The sequence below is a fragment of the Gadus chalcogrammus genome, chromosome 12 (genome assembly GCF_026213295.1).
Source record: "Gadus chalcogrammus isolate NIFS_2021 chromosome 12, NIFS_Gcha_1.0, whole genome shotgun sequence".
NCBI classification, from domain to species: Eukaryota; Metazoa; Chordata; class Actinopteri; order Gadiformes; family Gadidae; genus Gadus; species Gadus chalcogrammus.
In genome coordinates this window covers 3,154,866-3,164,865 of record NC_079423.1, presented here as the reverse complement: position 1 = coordinate 3,164,865, position 10,000 = coordinate 3,154,866, and the positions used below count along the sequence as shown (strand labels likewise).

Here is a 10,000-nt window from a genome sequence, read left to right as displayed (position 1 = left end):
CATGCCATAAACCTTCAGACCAGACCAGCCAAGTGTGTGTTTGTGTGTATGGGTTTGGTGTGGTGGGTTTTGTAAGCTCATATATGCATTCCTGTAGTCATGAACGTCTGTGAAACCTCTTTGGCTAAGTAAGAGATGGCTATGATGTACTTGATTGTGTTTGTGTGTGTCTGTGATTAATGTCGGCCAAATTAATTAAGGTGTCTGTATGGGTGTCCGTCTGTGTTTGGTGCATGTGTGTCTCTATCTGTGTGTGTGTTTGCATTCTGGTGTGCGTGCGCGTGTGTGTGTTTGTGTGTGTGCGCGTGTGTTTGTGTGTGCTCATGCTCGTGCACTTGCGTGTGGGTGCATGTTTGTGTTTGCATTTATTCACATGCTCATGTGTCTGTATTTGTGTGTGTCTCTGTTTGTGTGTATGTTTGTGTACTTGTACAGTGTACAGTGTGTGTGTGTGTGTGTGTGTGTGTGTGTGTGTGTGTGTGTGTGTGTGTGTGTGTGTGTGTGTGTGTGTGTGTGTGTGTGTGTGTGTGTGTGTGTGTGTGTGTGTGGGTGTGTGTGTGTGCACATGCACTTGAATGTGCGTGCATGTGTGTGGTTGAGCATGTGTGTGTGTGTGTATGTGTGTGTGTGTGTGTGTTAGAGACTGTAGCAGGGCATGGGGCATCAGAGGAGAAGCATGCCTTTGTCAGAAACAACAAGAAGCTCTTCTGCTGCTCAACACATGTGACTGCTGGATGGCTTTCATTTCTCTGCCATTTCAACACATTTTTTATTCACATTATTTCCCCTTTAACCCAGTTTAAATCATTCCTTTGTGATGATGTAACAGGGAAGATAGCGGGGAACTCGAAGAGATGGCAGTAGGGAACAGGCTATAAGAAGAGGGTTTTGTTTGATGAACGAGGTGAAACTTATGTCTTGGGTGTGATGGCATGTGTGCCCTCTCTCTCTCCAACTATAGTGGGCGGAGGTTGGTCGTCCATGCCCTCATGAGGCTCAAGCTTCCAGGAAGGAAGTGGTCCTCCTTGGTGTATACCCGAATGTGAAGCTTTGTGCTCTCTCCCTCAGAGCTGGGCACCGGAGTAGCCTCTTCACAGCAGGGAACATCTAGAAAATAACAGGAATAACCACAATCCCTTACGAATCCCTTTAGGTGTGTGTTGTCTGTATGGACATCTTTCACACACTTTCTCGCTGCCATCTACCCTCTCTCGAATAAACAAATGGCCTGTAGCAGAAAGTGAGTTGCTATGGTGACAGGGGTGCCATGGGTACAGAAAGGCAGCCATATTTAATTGAATACGACGACCTGGCATCATATTGAGTAAAGGTCAGCGTTGTGATTGATCGGCCTCAGTGCTTTCCATCATTAGTGAATGGTATGAATGATGGAACCCATGTCACACATAGGAGTGTTCGGCGGTGGTCAAGGTGAAAGGACCGAAAAACAGAAGGGCCATGAGACGAGCAGAATTAGTCTCAGCGGACCTGGTCTCTCTTTGTCTTGGGGAATCGTCCCAATGGACAGGAAGAGAGAAAGCAACTGTGGGAAAGTTTAAGAGATCATGGTTTGTTTACATTGTTGTGTTGTGTTAGTGTCAACCAAACAACGGCTAGACTGCTTAAATGGAGCCGTGCTGTGTGTGTGTTTGTGTGTGTGTGTGTGTGTGTGTGTGTGTGTGTGTGTGTGTGTGTGTGTGTGTGTGTGTGTGTGTGTGTGTGTGTGTGTGTGTGTGTGCGTGTGTGTGTGTGTGTGTGTGTGTGTGTGTGTGTGTGTGTGTGTGTGTGTGTGTGTGTGTGTGTGTCTGCCTGTGAGATGTTACTGTTTGCAGATGTTTTGTGTGTATGGACTGAATGTGTGTGCTTGTGTGTGAGTGTGTTTTTTATGTGTGTTTTTGTATGTGTGTGTTTGTGTGTATGTAAATATCTTCTTGTGAGTGTGGATGCATACCTGCTATTCGTATAGACAAAGAATACATTGGCTTAGAAGTTGACAGAATACTTGCAAACTCCATCCATATATTGAAATATACATATGAAAAGAAAGTCCAATATTTTGTTAATAGGAGCCTTATCTTTACATAAGAGGACATGAAGATGTATGTGTGCATTATCACCCGTGTGTGGGTGTGTGGGTTTGTGTTTGTGTGTGTGTGTGTTTGTGTATGTCTGTTTATGTGTGTGTCTGCGTGTCAGTTTACAGTTGTTAATAGCTTTCAATGTGGACTACAAAGCAAAATAATAAAGCACGCCAGTGCATTTACAATCTCAAATGGCATGTAACATACCTCGTGTGCTTGTGTGCGGTGTCTGGGGGTTGGTGAGATGGTGGGTGGCCGATTGTCCTTAAACGTTCCCTTGTGTGTCAGTTGTGAGAGAGAGAGAGAGAGAGAGAGGGGTTTAGCGCATTAGATGTGTGTGATGTCAGTGTTTGCTTTGTTTAGAGAATGCATACCTTCTGACTACTCATTATACCGTCACACTCATATCATTGCCATAATGACTGGCTAAACGTGCTGTACGTTCAACGGCTCACAGCTATGGTCAGTCCCCAATAGGTTCTTCTGCAGAAAACGGGTGAATGGAGTGGGAGCGGAGGGGAGGGGAGGCGGGGAGGTAGGCAGCCGAACAAGAAGGTCTTTTGTGATGACTGAATATTTTCACAGTGATTCATCATTCTTTACAGGCCTGTTTCTTGCCCGAAGGGGGTCTGCCCTCATGTTTGCTGGGTGACGCACCATGTTGATAGATGTTAGAAATACCCTTGTGTCTCTCTACCTAGCCCTCTTTCTACCTCTTCCTCTCTACTTCTCTCTCTCTCTCCCTCTCTCTCTCTCTGTCTCTCTCTCCAGCGGCTACTGTAATGCAACCAACAGTGACTAGGTTTATATTATATTCATGTTGAAATATTATGATTATTTGGATGTTAATGGCCTCCCTGGCCAATTTTCTTTGCTGCATTTACTTCAAGATATTTCTAACATGAATCTCAAAACTGCCGTTCATCGAGATGGATTTTACAGCTCCAAAACATGGCCCGCTGATTGATGATCTCAACAGAAATAAATGTAACTTGAAATTAAACTTGAATGGCAACGCTATTGCAGTACAAGTGTTCCCCAGATGCTTTTATAGGAGTTTGAACGGCAGCTTGTATCATCATACTTCACACTTTTACCCATACTGGTTTGGATTAGGATTTACATGTATAAACATTTATGGTGGTAAATATGTTGGCACTTGGGTTGGAACAACTTCAACATCCTTTCATATGAATGTGGACAGCTCCACAGATTCCAGAGTGCAGGGTTGGAGTCAGGATGGTCAGGATAGAGCTTGGATGACCCTCGCCACAATACAACACAATGTGTTCCATCACATCTCAAAGCTGCACACTTTATGTTTAAAGTGTTATCCCATGCAGAAGCAGTGCCTGCTTCATAGAACATAAAGCCATAAAGCCCTGAATCCAGTCTGTAAAAAAACAATAGACACAGCTTTTTAGGAGTTTGTGTTATGGATTTACAGTTCTACATACCTGCCAAGATCCATGTTGAAACCTAGAGACACAGATTTTATCGTGGATCAAATCTGCTTTGACGTTTACTTCCATGTCACGTTAATGTGTACACAAGGGGGCAGTATTTTGCAGATCGATCAAGTTACAGGTGCATGTGCATGACTGGAATCGCGAGACGGAGTCTGTTGATGTTGAAACGATGTTAAAAAAGCAATACAAAAATAGTGCACAGGTCTCTTGTACAGTGTACATAGAGATTTTTAAAGTCGTGTGGTTTCATGTTTTAGTCATTGTTTTTCCTTTTATTTTGTTTCTGCAGATTCCCTGAGTTTCATGGACAGCATGAGTCATGCTGGCTCAACAGAAGCAGAGCTGTTCAGGGCAGACTTGTGTAGGACCCCCGACTCCTGCCAGGGGATGTTTAACTCCAGGACCACCGGGTCTTCCAGTAGCCCGCTCCCACACACTGACAGGTACGTCCCAATTCAATACGGCTGGTTGCACGCTACACATAAACACACTATCTCAGTAACTTTGATGAAGTTGACACCATATCATTTGAAGCATATCATTTGTTACTTTATCACCTGCTAAGAATAGCCTTTTATGAGCATTTGAGCCTTTTATGAGCATTCCAAGCAATAAGGTGGTCAGGTGCCTCCATCCTTCAAGTCACAACTCAAAACTCACCTGTTCAAACTCGCACACAACGTCTAACTGATCACTGTTTTGATTGTTTTTTTTGTTTTGTTTTGTCTTGTTTTTGTTTTATTTATTTCTTATTGCTTATGTTTACTTATTTATTTATTTATTTATTTATTTTTTCCACAATGTCTTGTTTTTTTTTTTAAAAAATGTATGATGAATATATGCTCTGTAAGGTGACCTTGGGTGTTTTGAAAGGCGCCTCTAAATTAAATGTATTATTATTATTATTATAATAAGTCATGCTCTGACCCCTCTCTCATCTTTAGCTCCACCCCGCCACCCAGCTCCCTCAGGTCGCCCTTCCCGCCCAGGCAGTTGACCCCTCTGTCACACAGCTCCCCCCGGGGGGGTCCGACAGGCCTGGGAGCCCCACCGGAGCTCCTAGGGGAGATGGGGGAGTCAAACCTGTCCTCCCTACCCCTGGGGAACGGATCTCTTCTGGAGCACAGCCTGCTGGAGGCCATGGAGGGTCTGGGGGGTCTGCGCTTCGGTTTGGGCCTGGGACCTGACGATTTGGGCCTGCCCCCGCTGCTGCCCGAGAAGAGGACAGGGAGCAAAGGGGGGGAGCTGCACTCGCACTCCCCGTCCTTCAGCGGGTTCTCCAGCCCCCACAGCGACAGCAGTCTGAGCATCCCCTTCTCCTCCCCCGAGCCCCTCAGGGGGCTCAGCCGGACCTCCTCACCTGGATACTCAGGTACAGCTGGCCGCTCAAGAAGAGCCAAAAGAGATGTACTAGCAACATTAGCACTCCTCATCTTAATTTCTACTTGATTCTCTCTCTCTCTCTCTCTCTCTGTCTCTTTCTCTCTCTCTCCTTCTCTCTCTCTCTCTCTCTCTCTCTCTCTCTCTCTCTCTCTCTCTCTCTCTCTCTCTCTCTCTCTCTCTCTCTCTCTCTCTCTCTCTCTCTCTCTCTCTCTCTCTCTCTCTCTCTCTCTCTCTCTCTCTCTCTCTCTCTCTCTCTCCCTCTCTCTCTCTATGACTCTCTGTCTCCCTCTGTCCCACTCTGTATCTCTTATTAACCGTTGCAACAAGCGCCAGACGGATGGGTAATCTGTTTTTTCGTTGCTTCGCAGAGCTGTCTGGAAGTAGGCAGGACACTGTGAAGTTTGTCCAAGACACCTCCAAGTTCTGGTACAAGCCAGACATCTCCCGAGACCAAGGTAAATATTAGCTCTGGATAGGAGGGTTGGTGGACCGCTACCAAGCAGATAACAAGACAATGGCTGCAGGTTTGTTTGACCGTTTATGGTGTTAAATTTGGCAATGTTAATCTGAGCAACCCTCCTTTCCTCTCCTGTTGACCTCAAAGCCATCACACTGCTGAAGGACAAGGAGCCAGGCTCGTTCATCGTCAGGGATAGTCACTCGTTTCGTGGGGCCTATGGATTGGCAATGAAAGTGGCAACACCTCCCCCCTCTGTGTTGCAACAGAGCAAGAAAGGTAGATCACCCCATAATAACTAATAATAATAACCACCATTTGCATAAGTTACGTCTTTCAATCGTGGAAACATCAGCATTTGTCATTAGAATTCTTCTCTATCAATACCTAAGAATGCTTTGGATTGATAAAAGAAGCATGGTTTTAAAGGTTATACACACATTGCGTCAGTAGCCCATCCTGATCATCTTTGCATTGCTTTGCAATGTGTTGAAGCCCATCTTTTTTTCTACTAGAAGTTATTTAGTCATTAGCAGCTGATGCCCAGTCAACTCTGGAGATGATTGTTTTACACTTTATAGTTTTATTTTAACAAGAAACTGAAATCCACCATTAAAAGATGGAATACTTGAACACGTCGGTCACTAATGTGTTCCTCTTCGCAGGGGATCCGTCCAATGAGCTGGTGAGGCACTTCCTCATCGAGTGCACCCAGAAGGGCGTGCGACTGAAGGGCTGTCCCAACGAGCCCTACTTCGGTGAGAGGCTGGATTTTCTGTATTGCTTGTTCGGAAAGTCTTTAGGCATACCCTCTTTCTGTGTTTTTGATTGCACTTCATCATTTAAAAGTAGGGCTACAGGTTAATATGGTTGTAAAGTATTTCCTTCAGAATGATAAACAGAGTAGATAGATACAATCGGAGTAGATGCTAAAGGGAAGTAAGTGCCCAGGATGCTCAGCACAAGGTTTTGAATAAACTCTTTACTGCCCTCTATTGGTCGTTATTAAGAAGTGCATTTAAACGACTCGTGAGAGCTTTGAAATACTACAATTATTGGTCATTAAGCAAAGTATTTTTTCCAAAGTGGTTCCTTGTGAATCTATATACATGTCATTACTGAGCAAATCTCCATCTAAAGAATACCTACTGGTAGGCAACAGATACCGGGAAATGAATCCAGTACCTTTCGGCTGGGAGTCACACCCTATAGTCATTCAAGTATACAACTATGCCTTATACTTTCTGTGCATTGATTCTATTGACCACTTGTGTGCATGATGTAATGTGTTTCCTATGTGCTTGCATCTGAAAGGAAGTCTCACTGCATTGGTGTGTCAACATTCCATTACCCCACTGGCATTGCCCTGCAAACTCATCCTCCCTGACAAAGGTGACGTGTGCTTTTAATCCTGTGTATGTTTGGGCGATAACCGTCAGCTTAGGGCGTGTTCACGGAAAAAGTGGTAAATGTTGTAATGACAAGAAATCTTTCCACAGCTGGCCTGGCTTCATTAATTGCACAATGCATGTGTAATTGTTTTATGTGTAATACTTGTAGGGTTTCACGGAAAAACGTTGTCACTGAGTTATTTTGGTAGTACGTGTTTGTGCTTGTGTGTGTGCTTATGTATGTGTGTGCTTTTGGGTGTGTGTGTGTCTATCTTCAGACCCTATGGAGGAGCTCCATGACTCATCTCCGCAGACAGCTTCCAACTCAGCAGCAGAACTTCTGAAGCAAGGAGCAGGTAGTGTATTGTCTGTCTGGATCCCTCACTTACAGGCAGCTAGCTTTGGACTTGAGCAGGCTGCTGCCTGGGTGTATGATGACATGCGTGTGACATTTGCATATTTCTCAGTTCAGACAAGAGCTGAAGTGGGTGTCTGCATGTGTCTGTAAGTGTGTGTCTGTATGTCTGCGTGTGCGTATACATACATTATGTGTGTGTATGAGGGTGTGTGTGTGTACGTGAGATACATTGAAACGTCTACTGCCAAACTGATTCACCTTCTCAGACACACTGTGTGTGTGTGTGTGTGTGTGTGTGTGTGTGTGTGTGTGTGTGTGTGTGTGTGTGTGTGTGTGTGTGTGTGTGTGTGTGTGTGTGTGTGTGTTTGTGTGTCAGCGTGCAACGTGTGGTACCTGGGCTCCGTGGAGCTGGAGTCCCTGACGGGTCATCAAGCGGTGCAGAAGGCCACCAGCCAGACCCTGGTCGCAGACCCCCAGCCCACCTCAACCGTGGTGCACTTCAAGGTCTCCGCTCAGGGCATCACACTAACAGACAACCAGAGGAAGTGGGTCACACGCCGGCACGGAGAACACACATACACACTTTTGCACACGCACACACACTCGTCTCAATTACACACATTGAACAAACTCATACAATTTTAATATACAAAAGAAAAAAAATACACACACAAACACACACACACACACACACACACACACACACACACACACACACACACACACACACACACACACACACACACACACACACACACACACACACACACACACACAAATACACCTCAATTACCCGCAAAAACATTGTAACCTGCAAAACCCACGTGCCCAGCCAAACACACACACACACACGCACAAAAACACACACACATACACCTCAATTACACCCTCTTACACCCTTTCCCAACGGGACCTAAGCATGTGTACCCTTGTGTTCCTGCAGACTGTTCTTCAGGAGGCACTACACAGTAAACACGGTCATATTCTGCTCCCTCGACCCACAAGCTCGCAAGTGAGTACTAGTCCCTGCCGCTCGCTGTTTGGAATTCTTAATAGGGAGTGCGTTTTCCGCGTTATAAATAGTGCGTTTGCGGTGATTTGATGATACATATTTTCTTCTGAAAACAGATGGACAAGAGAGGGAGGCTCCCCGGCAAAGTAAGGCCCGAGCTGCCGTGTTTATTCACCTCCATGTCCCCCCGTCATTACCGCTGCTGTTCCTCCTCTCCTCTTCCTCTCCTCTTCCTCTCTCTCTGCCCTGTCCCTCTCTCTCTTTATATTGCAGTGCACTCTGTTCTATGGATCCACTGAGCACTGAATTGTTTGTTAAAAGTTGCAAAACTGTTATTTTGTGAGACCCACTCCTGTGAATTTTTATCATTCATGGGCGGCCAAAGGCTGAATGGTGGAGAATAGATTTTGCTGGGGGCTTTTCAACGGCCTTTCATTTACTTTTTTCTTCTGTTTCTTTCTTCTGTCAGGATCTTCGGGTTCGTCGCCAGAAAGTCTCAGAGCGGTACCGAAAATATATGCCACTTATTTGCAGAACACGACCCAGAGCAACCGGCCAGCGCCATCGTTAATTTTGTCTCCAAGGTCATGATAGGCTCTCTTAAGAAGTAGTCGGGTGAGAGAGCAGTAGAAACAGAGAGAGAAAGAGAGAGAGAGACTCATCCTACCAATGGCCTGAACCAGTGAACCATTACTCTGTGCTCTATTAAGTCAGCCTAGATGTTGCCAAAGTGGATCCAGACAAGCCTCTGAATGGGAGCTGGACCCCCTCAACATGAAACCATTCATGCGGACCGGTCCTGTCGGTACTGCATTGTGCCTGGAGAGACATTGTTGGCATGGACCTGCAATACAAGCTACTGCCACTAAAGGGAGCCACTCCGCCTTGGTTCCGCAGACGGCCCAAGGCACTAATGAAGCCATTTCAAATGAGGAGAATGCTTGATGACGCCTCTGTACATTAATTTTAATGTATATAAAATGTTGCCCGAATTCTAAAGGGAAATTTGATGTGAATATTGTGCCACCGCTTTTCCAATTATATTATGTACTTTTGTCATGTTTTGTTTTTTGCTTTTCAACACTTCATGAGTGAAATGCTTTTCGCCAAAACTTTGATGGTAACTCTTTACCATCCAATCTAAAAAGTAATTTTATTCATAGTGATATTTGGAAGGATATTACAGTTTCTTATGTGAACTGGTTTGATATGCTATGAACTCTCAAAGGGTGAAAGTGTTTTTCTTGAATTGCACTGTATCTATCCAAATACGCCTGTGGGCATTTAAAATGCTCAAATCATTATACCGACCATAAGCAGTGAACAATAAAATTATCCCATGAACAATGATATTTTGCACCAATACCGACCAAGCCTGCCTTGTATTCAAGTCTGTGTTATTTGTGTTATTTCTACCTATTGTATTTATCCCCTATTGTAAATTTGCATAGAGTGAATGTTTTTATCAACTCTCAACATGTATCAACATATTTGTGTCTATTAACATAGCCACCTATGTTGAATTTATAAGACATGGATTTATTGGAATACCAATTCTCATTTTGCTCATGGGAAACATATCACTATAAAGTATTGTATCGTCTTCCGATTTAAGATGTATTTTAATTGTCTTCCTCTCCATGTTTGTGATGTACTCATAGATAATACACTCAATAATAATAATTAACTGACCTACTGTAAATGATCACCACAGGAGAGTTAATTACTTTAAACCGGCTTGCATACACAAACTCACAGCACACATATGGTGAAACAATACAGGGCAAAGTTATTTAACTAATATTGATTTATTTAAAACACTCAAGAATAAATTATTCTTTAAATCTAA

General features: G+C 44.3%; 1 protein-coding gene across 2 annotated transcripts in view; it reads left to right on the top strand.

The window, feature by feature from the left end:
* LOC130393203 (tensin-3-like) overlaps positions 1 to 10,000 on the top strand; it is a 23,900-nt gene that overhangs the window by 13,793 nt on the left and 107 nt on the right. For both annotated transcript variants that reach the window (XM_056603827.1, XM_056603826.1), the window contains exons 6-16: positions 3,840 to 3,993; positions 4,495 to 4,922; positions 5,302 to 5,388; positions 5,538 to 5,669; positions 6,056 to 6,148; positions 6,705 to 6,782; positions 7,060 to 7,137; positions 7,516 to 7,684; positions 8,083 to 8,151; positions 8,268 to 8,297; positions 8,621 to 10,000. The exon at positions 8,621 to 10,000 is cut by the window's right edge and continues 107 nt beyond it. In XM_056603827.1, coding sequence (XP_056459802.1) covers positions 3,840 to 3,993; positions 4,495 to 4,922; positions 5,302 to 5,388; positions 5,538 to 5,669; positions 6,056 to 6,148; positions 6,705 to 6,782; positions 7,060 to 7,137; positions 7,516 to 7,684; positions 8,083 to 8,151; positions 8,268 to 8,297; positions 8,621 to 8,762 — 1,460 coding nt within the window. In that variant the 3' untranslated portion in view covers positions 8,763 to 10,000. The remainder of the gene's footprint in view (positions 1 to 3,839; positions 3,994 to 4,494; positions 4,923 to 5,301; positions 5,389 to 5,537; positions 5,670 to 6,055; positions 6,149 to 6,704; positions 6,783 to 7,059; positions 7,138 to 7,515; positions 7,685 to 8,082; positions 8,152 to 8,267; positions 8,298 to 8,620) is intronic.